At 44.0% G+C, this 15,014-nt stretch overlaps 1 protein-coding gene across 1 annotated transcript in view; it reads left to right on the top strand.

Annotated features, from left to right (window-relative positions):
- The window catches only part of LOC143963642 (hyaluronidase-1-like), a 42,045-nt gene extending 36,819 nt beyond the window's left edge, over positions 1-5,226 (top strand). Inside the window, exons 3-4 of the mRNA XM_077473329.1 lie at positions 680-769; positions 3,856-5,226. Coding sequence (XP_077329455.1) covers positions 680-769; positions 3,856-4,287 — 522 coding nt within the window. The 3' untranslated portion in view covers positions 4,288-5,226. The remainder of the gene's footprint in view (positions 1-679; positions 770-3,855) is intronic.
- The last annotated feature ends 9,788 nt before the right edge of the window (positions 5,227-15,014 follow it).

The following is a 15,014-nucleotide window of genomic DNA, read 5'->3' as shown; positions in this document are numbered from 1 at the left end:
ATGTGTGTGTAAAGGCAGGCGTCTCAATACTTTTGGTAATATAGTGTATATATACATACAGAGATACACATCTCATTCACCCCCTGCTTGGTTCCAAAAACAATATATTATAAGAACAAAGAAAAAGGGTATTAAGTTACAAATTGATCCATGACCAAGTCTACTGGGGGGAAAAAGTTTGGTAAAAAGTATATTTAAAAAATTGAAGTTACACCCAAGCACTTACTTAAATCACCCCCCAAAAAAATGTTTGAGTCCAAATCCCACATACAAATGTACAATATAATAAATGTATGCATCGGGGTCACCTATTCGCTACACATTTTCTGACAACAGACAACAAACATACAGTATGCTCAGTTCTTACGGTGCTCTTACTCAGCTGCCTTTACTCTTGTTCTGGGTTATTGACCCCAAAAGGTATGGCAGACAAAGACAGAAAGGAAATTTGTATTTCCAAAAGGTCAGCAATGGCTGCCTCTTTATCACTTATTTTACTCAATTTCCTTTCTTTTCTGTTCCCCCTTTAAAACTCTTCTTGATACACCTTCACCAACCAAGGTAACTCTTGTCTACATGTAAATCCTATGAATGTCCTCATCATACAAGCTCCTCAATGGTATTTGCAGTTAATAATATACTAAATGATAACATTTCTAATGTGTTTTCACATTTTCAGATCGACTTAATTAACACAATTGGAGAAAGTGCAGCATTAGGAGTAGCTGGAATAGTGCTGTGGGGAGGCAGTGATTATTCCAGCACACCGGTAAGTAGTAAATCTATGCTCAGTTTAAACTCAAGCAGGGTCTGGCAATTCCTGTGCCATTGTTAAGCCTAGTACACACGGGCTGAATGTGGGGTGGCATCAGATAGTTCAATAGAAATCAGCTGATATGCGGCCTGTGAGTACTGCAGCTGGTCCGATTTCTGTCAAAGGAGCATTGACCGAAAAAAGGTCTGCCGCTCGGCATCTAATCAATACTCTCAGCCAATTGCTGAAAGCGCTGAGTGGGGAGTTCTGGCAGGGGGGCAGACCCCCTTTCAGAACACAATAGCTCAACAGGGGAGATTGCTGTACTAACATCAGATTGTTAGTACGGCAGTTCCTCCCGAGCACTTCAGTTTTTTTTCAGTCAGCCCTTTGGGTTGACTGAAAAAAAAAAATAGTAGTGTGTACCAGGCTTAAGTCTTTTATTGATCATAGCACCAACAGAGTACTGTCAGAAGTGTGGCCTAAAGTTCCACAGGCTGTTGTCCTCCTGAGCTACAAGAGTTAAGAAAGTGTGACTGCCACTGGGAAAGGTAATGCCGGCCATACACGGTTCGAATTTCGAAAGAATTTTCTTTCGAAAATCGTATCTAAGAATTTTCGTATGAATTTCGCACCATTAGTGGGCTGCAGCAACAGCCGATTTTCGTGCAGAAATAAAATTTGAGGAATCGGACATGTTGGAAATTTTTAGAAAAACGAACGATTTTCTAATCAATGATGGGAGAATCGTGCGAGAAACGTAAGAAAATGTACGGAGATAAAAGAAAATGTACGGAGATAAAAGAAAATGTACGGAGAGAAAAGAAGATTTCCAGCCAAGAAAATTCTTTTCTGTAGCAACATGAGGTGAAATTGAAGGCTTGGTCGGCCGAATTTCGAAAATCAATGGTGGCATCATCGGATCACAAAAAAAACGAATTTTCTGATTTTGAAAAGAAAATTCGTTCGAAATTCGACCGTGTATGGCCTGCATTAGACTGCTGGATGTGGAAAAGCCCTAAAGTAGACGTCACTGGAGCTACTCATTAAACCTAATAAGTTCAGCCTAGTACATACAATGAGATTATTGGACAAATTATCGCCCGTTTTTTTGGGGGGGGTTTTTTTGGGGTGATAATCTCTATATAGAAAATGAATAGGTTATTAAAGTCTGAAAATTCTCATATGGCAGAATAAAAATTATTTGTATTTTTGTGTTTGTCCCTTCGGAAAATTTTGGATGCCAGCTGTGTACCAACGATCAGATTATTGAACAATGGTGTCTAAAGCGCGATTTTTTTGTACAATATTCTGATTGTGTAGACAGGGCTTTAATGTCTAATCAACTAGGGATGCACCAATGCCATTTTTTAAACACTGAATATGAGTACGATACTCGCTGATACCAATTACTGATACCTATCGCTTGGGAAGAGTAGGTAGAGGGGTGGTTTGGGAGGCTGGGGGTTAGGGAGTTAGGTGAGGCTGGGTTGAGGACAGGGTGGGGGGGTAGGAGGGTAAGTGAGGGCAGGGTTGGGGATCTAGAAGGGACTTTGGGAATACAAAGGACAAACAGAGCAGCACCATCTATCTAGAGCAGGGTTTCTCAACCGGGGTTCCATGGAACCTTAGGGTTTCTCCAGAGGTTGCCAGGGGTTCCTTGAGCAATGACCAGTTTCTGCCTCTCAGATAAGTTCCCACTGACACCATTGATATTTTTAGCTATTTGTAAGGGGGTAATTCTTCCCAATGACCACCAATGTAAAGAGCATTCTTCCCACTGACATCACGGTAATGTATCATGAGTTGTAGATATAGTCATTAATAGCAGGGGTTCCCTGAGACTGGAAAGTTATTTCAAAGGTCCCCCATGTTGAAAAGGTTGAGAAAGGCTGTTCTAATGTTTGTACCTATAGGTAAGCCTAGAATAAGATTTACAGTACTTATTAGGAAAGCATCTCATAATCCTGTACCGTTTAGGACAGTGATTCTCAACCAGGGTTCCGTGGAACCCTAGGGTTCCTCCAGAGGTTGCTAGGGATTCCTTTAGCATTGGGTAATTTCTGCCTCTTGGATAAGTTCCCACTCGCACCATTGATCTTTTTAGCTATCTGTAAGGAGGTAGTTCTTCCCAATGACCACAAGTGTAAGGACCATTCTTCCCACTGACCATCAAACTAATGTATCATGAGTTGTAGATTTCTAATTTTTAGCAGGGGTTCCCCCGAGACCAGGGAACTATTTCAAGGGTTCCTCTATACTGAAATGGTTGAGAAAGGCTGATCTAGAGCATGCCTGCAATTTAATGTATAAAAGGTAAGAAATACACTTGCAAAGTAAAAACAATTCCAGCATAAATGATGAATGTGGTGTTCATCTGCTCTACTCTCAGGTGGTAGCCACTGGTGTGTGGTGGCCAGAGGTCTGGGGCGCTTGTGCCTTCCAGGGATTCCTTGTAAACACTCAGGGGCACTAATGATATACCCAGAAGTGACGTCATCAGTGCACCTGAGTGTCTCCAAGTTTACTAGGAAGTGATGGGAGCCACGAGCGCCCCCAGACCTCTTGCCACCGACACACCAGCGGCTACCACACTAGAGTAGTGTAGATGAACACCACATTCATCATTTATGCTGGAAATCTTTGTAACCTTGTGAGTGTATTTCTTACCTTTTATACATTAAATTGCTTGCACACTGCACTTAAATAGCGCTGCTCTCGCTATCCTTCAGGCCAGGAGGGTGACAGCTAGCTAGAGGGGAGGAGGTGGCGGGGAGGGCAATCCCATGGACAGATGAAATGTCATTGGTTGCTAAGGACGTGGTGGCCCTGCTCCTTAACAACCAATAATTTTCGGCATTCTTTTCTTTACATTTAAGCTGTTAGAGGGGGAAATCCCGCTGACAGCTGAAAGAACTGAGCTAGAAGGTATCAGTTTCGGGTATCAGTGCATTTGCAAAAGTACTATACCCATGCAAATGCCTAGTATCAGCACCGATACCAGTATCGGTATCAGTGCAACCCTAATGTCAAGACCTGCTTCAAAGGACACACAGCAATAAGGACAAAACCTAACCTTATATTGTATTTCTTTCCTTCAGGACAGCTGCAACAAATTGAAGAACTACATTGATGGAGATTTTGGACACTACATCGTCAATGTAACTTCTGCTGCTAAACTTTGCAGTGCAGTTATATGTGGAAAAAATGGGAGGTGTGTAAGAAAGAAACAGAATTCAGCAACATATTTACATTTGAATCCAAACAATTTTAAAATAAAATCCCATTTTAATGGTAAAGGGCATTATGTAACTGGTCACCATGGAAAAGAAGATGTCCTGTACATGAAGCGTAAATTTGAATGTCGGTGCTTTGAAGGTTGGACTGGGATGTTCTGTGAAATACCGGACTCGGATGATTTAGAAACGAGGGCAGTAAATTTCAATAATGGTTCAGCCATATTGTCAACATCTTTTAACCTTGTGCTTTTTCTTCTTTTTAACATCAGTGTTTTAATAACAATTTATGCATAATGTTCCAAGAGAACGCAACAAAAACCTACATAAGAGCTGAAAAGATCCAAGGATAACAATGTCTTGCATGTTAACTGTGCGTTGCAAACGTACTGAAAATCATTTAGCAAGTGAATCCCAACATACATGAGAATATAAGGATCAACCAGTACTACTGAGCTAAGTTAACGTTAAACAGTTTACTTACTGCTTACATGAATGTGACAAGACATATATTACTATAAAGTGATGTTCACCTATAGTTCCTACAAGGCTTGTGCCCTCCAGCAGTATTTTCATCTCTATATCCACCTCCCTTTTTTTTTTTTTATTCTAGGTATTCCCACACATCTTAAAGAGGAACTGCAGTCTGCTCACATAATTAGTATTAAAAACATCTTTGCCATTCTGAAGCTTCCCTCCAACCACTTTGCATATTATTTTATATATACTGTGATTCTGCACTTGCCAAATATGCTGCAGAGATCTCCCTCCACTAAGTCTGGCTGCATCCATTTTAACTGTGGGCAGCTGAAGCTGCTGCCTGTTAACTTCCTGGGTTTACACAGGCACACAGGGGCAGGCCTCCAGCTCTGCAGCCCTGCAGCTCTTATTGGCCCTCTTATGACTCATCCCCCCTCCCTTCCTGACAAACTCTCACAAGAGTGAGAGAGAGAGAGCTGTGCATGATGTCATAAGTCTAAGCTAATGACCAGACAAGAAAGAGGAAGCGGGCTGTATAAGCAGGAAGAGGCTGATTTTTGGTCTGTGTGTACCTCCTTTGTTCAACAGAAGCCTGCCTAATGTCGAATGATCCTGCTAGAAAACCAGCATTCGATCAGCCCTTTTAAATAGTGTGAAAAATCAACGCCTTCCTGCGTCTTACTGGTTTCTCTGTCTGTCTGTATACCAGAGATTTCCTGAAGCTTTCTAAGAAATAAAGGAAGGACTAAGAAACAATCCATGTGGTTTTCTGTCTAATATCTACCCCATTGAGGTCCACTGTTGGTTGGTCTTCTGGCTGGAGGTTGTGTCCATTGTGACAGTTCTACTTAGGTGTGTAGCCCTACAAGCCTGATTGACCTATTGCTATACCTATTTGGGTTCAATCGTTCTGGTAAGCCTTTTGACTCTCTAGTGGTGGATCACTTATCATCAAGTTAGGGCATCTTTTTCTATGTCACACTGTTACCCAGTTCAAGTGTCAGCTATTTTGAACCACGTTTTGGATATTTATCATTTTATTGTTTGGTTCACCTTTCCAAACATTCAGGACTTATTTCCTTTTTCTTTGGACATTGTTATTGGACAATATTCACATAATTCCTATTTGCACATTTGTTGATATGACACTCAGTATATCATTTTTATTTTTGGTTTATTACATTTGTATATTTTAGTGTATACTTATGTGTATCTATACACCGTTTGTATTGTCTTGAGTTTATTCTCAGATCATCTATGTGCACTTTTTCATATATATGTATATGTACAATGTTTTATATATTTTTTCAGTTCTTTGAGATAAATTTTGAGCGCTGCACTTATCTTCCACAGATCAGCCCTTTCAGCCAATGGCTGCAGCGCTGATCTATTTTTCCCGACACAGCATGACAAAATATAGGTATGAATATACATATGGGTAGGCTCTGCCCCCTGCCCTATTCCAGGACTGGTTATACTATAAAAGTAAGTCTCCTCCCGGCAGGCCACATTCTCGTAACTAAGTATCAATGCAAAGCCCTTTTCCGGAGGGACCAATATCAGTGGCGGCACGTGCACTGTGGGCAAACTACGCTGCCCCCCATCCATGCGCCTGGCCCCTTTCAGAATGCCGGGCCCATGGATTCCTATGGAGGGGGTTGTACATTTTGAGCACCTGATTAGAGCCAGAGGCTCTAATAGGCTTCAAATTAGGGTGGGCTCGGAGCGCAGAGAGTTCGCCCTGATCCCACCCAATTGTGTGACCATAGCAAATTAATCTTAATAATATTAATAATCTTAATAATTAGTCTCCTCCCTGCAGGCCACATTCTCTTTTTTTCCTCACTGCTACAGCCGGTTATGCTACTGCTGAAAGCAGGATTTTTCTCCCTCACCTTGCCAGATTCATCTTCAAGTCTCTCCTGTGACGAAGCTCCCCACTGTTAAGGCAGACATGAACGCCTATATGGGGGAGACCTCGCCCCTCAAGATCCAGGATGGGGGGGGCAATGGTATCTGGTCTCTAGAAATTGCTCCATCATGACTTAAGTCCCCTTGGCTCTGACGGAGCCGAGGGGACTTACCGCAGCACTGTCCTCTCAGAGCGGAGGCTCCACTGAGTGTATCCTCACTCCTTTTCCGAAGCGCCAGGCATCCAATAGGTATGACGTCTTGGCAGGTTAGTTTCCATCAAATGCAGCCACTTGTGCCCATCATATGCAGCCACTTGTGCCTATCATATACAGCCACCTGTGCCCATCAGACGCAGCCACCTGTGCCCATCAAATGCAGCCACTTGATCATCAAATGCAGCCCCTTGTGCCATCAAATGCAGCCCCTTGTGCCATCAAATGCAGCCACTTGTGCCATCAAATGCAGCCACTTGTGCCCATCATATGCAGCCACCTGTGCCCATCAAACACAGCCACCTTTGCCCATCAAACACAGCTACCTGTGCCCAAACATAGCCATTGCGCCCATCAAACGCATCCATTGAGCCCATCAAACATAGCCACTTGTACCCATCATACGCAGCCACCTGTGCCCATCAAATGCAGCCACTTGTGCCCATAAAACGCACCCATTGTGCCCATCAAATGCAGCCACTTGCCCATCAAATGCAGCCACCTGTGTCCATCATATATATAGCCATTGTGCCCATCAAATGCAGCCACTGTGCCCATCAAACGCAGTACCTTTGTCCATCAAATGCAGCCACTGTGCCCATCAAATGCAGCCACTTGTGTCCATCAAATGCAACCACTTGTGCCCATCATATGCAGCCACCTGTGCCCATCAAATGCAGCCAATTGTGCCCATCAAACACAGCCACGTGTGCCCATCAAATGCAGCCACTTGTGCCCATCAAATGCAGCCACATGCCCATCATATGCAGCCATTGTGCCCATCAAATGTAGCCACCTGTGCCCATCAATCACAGCCACTTGTGCTCATCAAACGCTGCCACTTGTGCCCATCAAACGCAGCCATTTTGCCCATCAAATGCAGCCACATGCCCATCAAATGCAGCCATTGTGCCCATCAAATGTAGCCACCTGTGTCCATCAATCGCAGCCACTTGTGCCCATCAAACGCAGCCACTTGTGCACATCAAACGCAGCCATTGTGCCCATCAAATGCAGCCATCTGTGCCCACACACTGACCCCCCGTGCGAATCGTGGCTCCGGAACCCCCCACGTGGATTGCGGCTGCAGCACTCCCCCCGTGGCTCTGACTGAGCCGAGGGGACCTACAGCAGCACTGTCCTCTCAGAGCGTGTGTATCCTCGGTCTTCTTCCGAAGCGCCAGGCATCCTATAGGTATCCTGTAGGTATGACGTCCTGGCAGGTTAGTGCGAAAATAGTGAAAATTAATTTGCTATGGTCACAGAATTGGGTAGGATCAAGGTGCACTCTCTGCGCCCCGAGCCCACCCTAATTTGAAGCCTATTAGAGCCTCTGGCTCTAATCAGGTGCTCAAAATGTACCACCCCCTCCTCTGAAAGGGGCTGGGCGCATGGATGGGGGGGGCGTAGTTTGCCCACAGTGCACGTGCCGCCACTCAGTCCCTCCGGATAAGGGCTTTGCAGTGATACTTAGTTACGAGAATGTGGCCTGCCGGGAGGAGACTTACTTTTATAGTATTACCGGTCCTGGAATAGGGCAGAGGGTGGAGCCTACCCATAAGTATATGCATACGTATATGCTGCCATGCTTTGCATCAGGAAAGGAAAATTACCGTCAGGTAAGTATAAAATGTTCCTCTATTCTGACCAGGGGAGCAAGAGTCACCCCTGATAGAATACAGTAGCTCAGTGGGAGAGATCAACATCAACATCGCTTGCATTAATGCAGGGATCTCTTTATTTTATTTTTATTGAGCCTGCTGGCAAAAAACTGAACCTTGCTTTTGTTTCTAATGGTAAAGGGTCAGAAGTGTAGAGCTGACAACCACAATACTAGTGGTTGTGTCGTTTCATATTTTCATGATAACTACACTTTGAATACATATGTGTTTTAAAATCGGAACTATTTTATTTAAATAAAAGCATAACATACACTGAACAATTGTATAGCAATACCTATTACAATTGTGATACATTGAGGTTGAAGTGTCCATTTGTAAACATTTCTGCCTGCATATACTGTACAGATTGTGTATACACCTTTTTGTCACTTAGTTTATTGCAGTACAATCATACATATTTTTGAACTCTGTATTTATTGAATACAAAAGGTACTGCAATTGCAATTTTACCTAATAAGGATAAAAAATAAATTATTTTACAGAATATCATTTTTCTTGCAGTGTGATTACCGTATATACTCGAGTATAAGCCGAGATTTTCAGCCTCTTTTTTGAGGCTGAAAGTGCCCCCTCGGCTTATACTCGAGTCACCGCTGTCTGACTGCTCGATCAGCGTATCGAGCAGACAGACGGCGGACATTAAAATTTAAAAGCCGCGCCTCCTTCTCCGCCTCCGCCTGTGATAGGCGGAACACTGAATTTCCCAGCAGTCAGTGTTCCACCTATCACGGACATCCGCTCATTCTCATACTACGGACGAGTATGAGAGGATGTCCGTGATAGGCGGAACACAGGCTGCTGGGAAATTGAGTGTTCCGCCTATCACAGGCGGAGGCGGAATTTTGAATTGTAGAATGGCCGCCGAGAAGAGCGGCGATCCATCGGCACGGCACGGGACGGAGGAGGCACGGGACGGAGGAGGCACGGCACGGGACGGAGGAGGCACGGGAAGGAGGAGGCACGGCACGGGACGGAGGAGGCACGGGAAGGAGGAGGCACGGCACGGGACGGAGGAGGCACGGGACGGAGGAGGCACGGCACGGGTCGGAGGAGGCTCGGGACGACGGCGGCTCGGGACGGAGGCTTGGGACACAGGTAGGCTGGACACACACACAAGGCTGCACGGACACACACACACACACACACACACACACACACACACACACACACACAAGGCTGCACGGACACACACACACACACACACACACACACACACACACAGGGATGGATGGATGGATGGATACACACACACACACACAGGGATGGATGGATGGATGGATACACACACACACACACACACACACAGGGATGGATGGATGGATGAATACACACACACACACACACACACACAGGGATGGATGGATGGATGGATGGATACACACACAGGGATGGATGGACACACAGGGATGGACGGACACACACACAGGGATGGACAGCCATGTCTCACCCTCGGCTTATACACGAGTCAATAAGTTTTCCAGTTTTTTGGGGGTAAATTGGGGGCCTCGGCTTATATTCGGGTCGGCCTATACTCGAGTATATACGGTATATACTGTTGCCATGTGTCCTATACTATGTGTCTTCATATTTCAGTGTATTCTGATCGTGAGTGGATTTACAGTGAGGGAAAAAGGTATTTGATCCCCTGCTGATTTTGTAAGTTTGTCCACTGACAAAGAAATGACCTGTCTATCATTTTAATGGGAGGTTTATTTTAACAGTAAGAGACAGAATAACAAAAAGATCCAGAAAAACGCATTTCAAAAAAAATTTGAAATTGATTTGCATTTTAACCACTTCAGCCGCGGAAGATTTGGCTGCTGAATGACCGGGCCATATTTTGTGATTCGGCACTGTGTCGCTTTAACTGACAATTGCGTGGTCGTGCGACGCTGCACCCAAACAAAATTTACGTCCTTTTTTTCCCACAAATAGAGCTTTCTTTTGGTGGTGTTTGATTGCCTCTGTGGTTTTTATTTTTTGTGCTATAAACAAAAAAAAGAGCGAGAATTTTGAAAAAAACATAATGGGGTTTATTTGCTAAAGGCAAATCCACTTTGCACTTAGAAGTGCAGTCACTGTAGATCTGAGGGGGATATGCAAGGAAAATAAAAAACAGCATTTTAGCTTGCACATGATTGGATGATAAAATCAGCAGAGCTTCCACTCATTTCAGATCTACCCCTTAGATTTAGAATGACTGCACTTCCAAGTGCATCTGCAGTGCAAAGTGGATTTACATTTTGTAAATAACCCCCAATATTTTGTACTTTTTGCTATTATAAATACCGTATATACTCGAGTATAAGCCGAGATTTTCAGCCTCTTTTTTGAGGCTGAAAGTGCCCCCCTCGGCTTATACTCGAGTCATCGCCGTCTGACTGCTCGATCAGCGTATCGAGCAGACAGACGGCGGACATACTACAATTTGAAAGCCGCGCCTCCTTCTCCGCCTCCGCCTGTGATAGGCGGAACACTGAATTTCCCAGCAGCCTGTGTTCCGCCTATCACGGACATCGTCTCATCCTCGTCCGTAGTACGAGGATGAGACGATATCGGTGATAGGCGGAACACAGGCTGCTGGGAAATTCAGTGTTCCGCCTATCACAGGCGGAGGCGGAGGCGGGGCTTTTGAATTTTAGAATGGCCGCCGAGGCGATCCTGGCAAGGCACGGGACGGAGGCAAGGCAAGGCACGGCACGGGACGGGACGGAGGCAAGGCACGACACGACACGGGACGGAGGCAAGGAGGCAAGGCACGGCACGGGACGGAGGCAAGGAGGCAAGGCACGGCACGGGACGGAGGCAAGGAGGCAAGGCACGGGACGGAGGCTCGGGACACAGGTAGGCTGGACACACACACACACACACACACACACACACACACACACACACACACACACACACACACACACACACACGGACACACACACATGGACACACACACACAGGGATGGATGGATGGAGACACACACACACAGGGATGGATGGATGGATGGAGACACACACACACAGGGATGGATGGATGGATGGAGACACACACACACAGGGATGGATGGATGGAGACACACACACACAGGGATGGATGGATGGACACACACACACACAGGGATGGATGGATGGATGGACACACACACACACAGGGATGGATGGATGGATGGACACACACACACACAGGGATGGACGGACACACAGGGACGGACACACACACAGGGATGGACAGGCATATCTCACCCTCGGCTTATACACGAGTCAATAAGTTTGCCAGTTTTTTTGGGGGTAAATTGGGGGCCTCGGCTTATATTCGGGTCGGCCTATACTCGAGTATATACGGTACCACCATTTTTATTTAAAAAAAGCTAATTTTTCTCAGTTTAGGCCGATAGGTATTCTTCTACATATTTTTGGTAAAAAAAAATCGCAATAAGCGTATATTGATTGGTTTGCACAAAAGTTATAGCGTTTCCAAAAAATAGGGGATAGATTTATAGCATTTTTATCATTATTATTTTTTTAACAGTAATGGTGGTGATCTGCGACATTATGGCGGACACATCAGACACTTTTGACACATTTTTGGGACCATTGCCATGCCAGGGTGGCAGAATATTATTCCAAATTCATAATTCGGCACTTATAGGTGCTATAATATATTCATGGCAAGCTTGCAAAACATATTTGGTTTTATGATTAATCATAATAAATAGTATGTGTGAATGACCTTGATCATGTGTTCAGTGAAAGATATTCTCATCTAAAGCTGAGTTAGTAATACGTTTCTGATGTAGCCAATTGGAGTATGACATGGTATCTTGGTACAGAATGTCATGAGAAGACAAAATTAGACATGTGTCTACATAGCTAAAGCAATAATACATTGTGGATTATATCCTGTTAAGATATGTTTAGAGTAGTCTCAGTCATATTAATACATGTAGCACTGACCCCCGAAGGAGCTGCTGGTTTTGATTGGGCCTGTATTCTACATAGAAACCCCACTGACTTAACTCAATCCCCTTGGCACAGCTGTGGTGCAATGTAATATAGTACAATATACAACAATGCAAAGTACCTGTATTGTACCCTCAGGATCCACTGGCTCCACCTGGTGGGGAAAAACAATATGCTTCACAACTGGATACTTAACCAGAAATATTGTTTACTGTAAAATATTTCAACAGATGGTTACAGTAATTGTGCTGTCATCTCAACATTGGATGACAGCGCAATGTATTTCAATATAACAGAATATAACAAATGTATGTAAATATATATGAACCTGGGAGCTCCCCTGCTTTAAAGGCTATACGTGAGGCCTCACTTAAAGTACTTAAATTCAGGGTTTTCTTTTCTCCGCTAGCTAAAGTCACTCCTTTGTATTTTGTGATTCAAAGTTCATGAAGGATTAAGCTGAAATGCTCCTGATGTAACTCCATTAACTTATTTACATGCGCTAAGGCACCAAAGTAAATAGGCCTTAAGCCTGCTCAGTGTCAGTGGCTCCGCTACGCGTCCATGGAACTGCAGATTCCAGTGAGGCCTGTATGTGAGTCTAACTGCATGTAAAGATTAACAAACAGTGGGCCATAACCTGCTCACCAACTGGATCAGAGTTCAGTGTGATCACTTTGGTCCGGTGACTGACGCTTGTCTTTCTGTCAGCTGGGCCAGATACTCTGTATCACTCTGCCGAATCGATGCGGTTCTCCGATTCTCCGCTTAATGTCTTTGGACCTTCTCAATCCGGCTATCGTCTCTCAGGCTCCGTCAGGTCACCACACAAGAACAAACAGTCTGGCGCTCTGCGATGACTGTCGTCGCTGTCTCTCAGGACACTCCTCCACAGATCCGCACAGGCAGGTAACATGGTCCCAAGAGACCCAAAATGGCTGCTGCTGTCCCTTATATCCCCTACCCTGCATGCACTGCGTAAGAGAGTGTTCATGAGTAGGTCACACACGGACTCCTGGGTAACGAGGTCAACCTCCAGAATCCAAACAAACAGTCACTTCCTGTACAAGTCTTTAGGTTGTTCTGAGGTAAATGGTAAACAGGTGCCTTACCCGTATTTGGTCACTAGAAGGCTTTAGTGCGAAACCACAGTAATGTCCATATACCTCATATTAAAGCATGCATAATCACTTCAATAAACAAGGATGTCAGCGCTACATACATATTAGTATATAGTTACTTAATGTAAAGTTGCTAATATGTGTTCATATTATGTAAATGTTTGGTTCTATGACATTATATGATCAGCACATTACTTTAAGTATGGAGTGTTACATGTGAGCTTGTCAATCGAGGTCCATATGACTCTCTGAGTTAGTATCTACTTTTGTATAGCATATTGCTGAAGTTAGCAGAAATGAATGTGTACCATACAAGGTTCTAAGTTTGTGGGGTTATGACGTTCACATGTAACATATAAGCCATCGTTTCCAGATTGAGGAGACGCACAGACACACACACACCCACTGGATAGATGACTGACATATTCGCACAGAGACTGATGAGTTGGGACAACTGAATTCTGCCAGAAGTCTAAGAACGTCATTTCCTGCTTCTTCTTGGAGGTCACACGAGACAACATGGACAGAAGGCAACAGTCATGAAGCACACATGCTTTCATAAGCTTATTACAGCTTTATGACTAGTCTATTTCATATATTTTTACCCACACTGAACTGAACTATTATACTTTTTACATTGTATTTATGATGCCAACTTTGTGACAAATAAACTCACACTTTATTTTAAGTCAGTTTGACTAAAAATGCCATTCATCTGGAAACACCTCTGAGATATAAGAATATTAGACATTAATAATATTCTTCACAGGGCCATCTTTAATATTGATTGGACCATGGGCAAAACATTTTCATGGGCCCCCTCTTTCGTGCAATTTTGCTCTCCACCTGCTCTGAGACAATATATAGACTCAAAATCAATTTACTGCATCAGATCAGGCAGCGATTGGTTGGCAGAGGTTACAGCATATCATTACCACTTACTGACGGTTGCTAGAGGTTACTGCACACATTATAGCTCACTAATTAGTTGCTAGAGGTTACAGCACATGATTTCTGCTTGTTGATTGGTTGCTAGAGATTACCCCTTTTGCCCTGCCTTAAAGACGGCCCTGCCTGCCACAGTATAATGAAGGCAGCTGGTCGGCAAGTGGATAATGAATGAAATAAGTATTTGATCCCCTATCAATCAGCAAGATTTCTGTCTCTCAGGTGTCTTCTATACAGGTAACGAACTGAAATTAGGAGCACACTCGTAAAGGGAGTGCTCCTAATCTCAGCTTGTTACCCGTATAAACGACACCTGTCCACAGAAGCAAATGTGTTACAGGATGGATCACCAGACGAAATAAAGGGAAATAAAAGCCCAAAAAAACCTAATGCATCCACCAAATCTAAGGATTGGTAAGCTACAAAATATTACAATTTTGTTTTTGGGTTTAATATCGCTTAAAAATAAAAAAAGGTGGGAAAAAAACATATCAAGATATATTGTATGCTACAGAAAACAACTTAATTATGGGACAGAACAACATCCTCAAAGGAACAGGCTTAGCCCTGGGCCACATCCACCTTGTATAATTTAAGAAAGACCAGGGTCTCCATGGCTAAAAGGGAAGTATCACAATTGACACCCTCCCACTGACATCTCAATAAAGACCTGAGCATCAACTGGGTTGGTGGAAACGGGTGTACTATTCTGAATT

Source organism: Lithobates pipiens, unplaced genomic scaffold (genome assembly GCF_037356315.1).
Source record: "Lithobates pipiens isolate NorthernLeopardFrog02 unplaced genomic scaffold, aLitPip1_a1.2 Scaffold_8, whole genome shotgun sequence".
Classification (NCBI taxonomy): Eukaryota; Metazoa; Chordata; class Amphibia; order Anura; family Ranidae; genus Lithobates; species Lithobates pipiens.
Note: the sequence above shows the minus strand (reverse complement) of the source record. Positions and strands in the feature narration are given on the sequence as shown.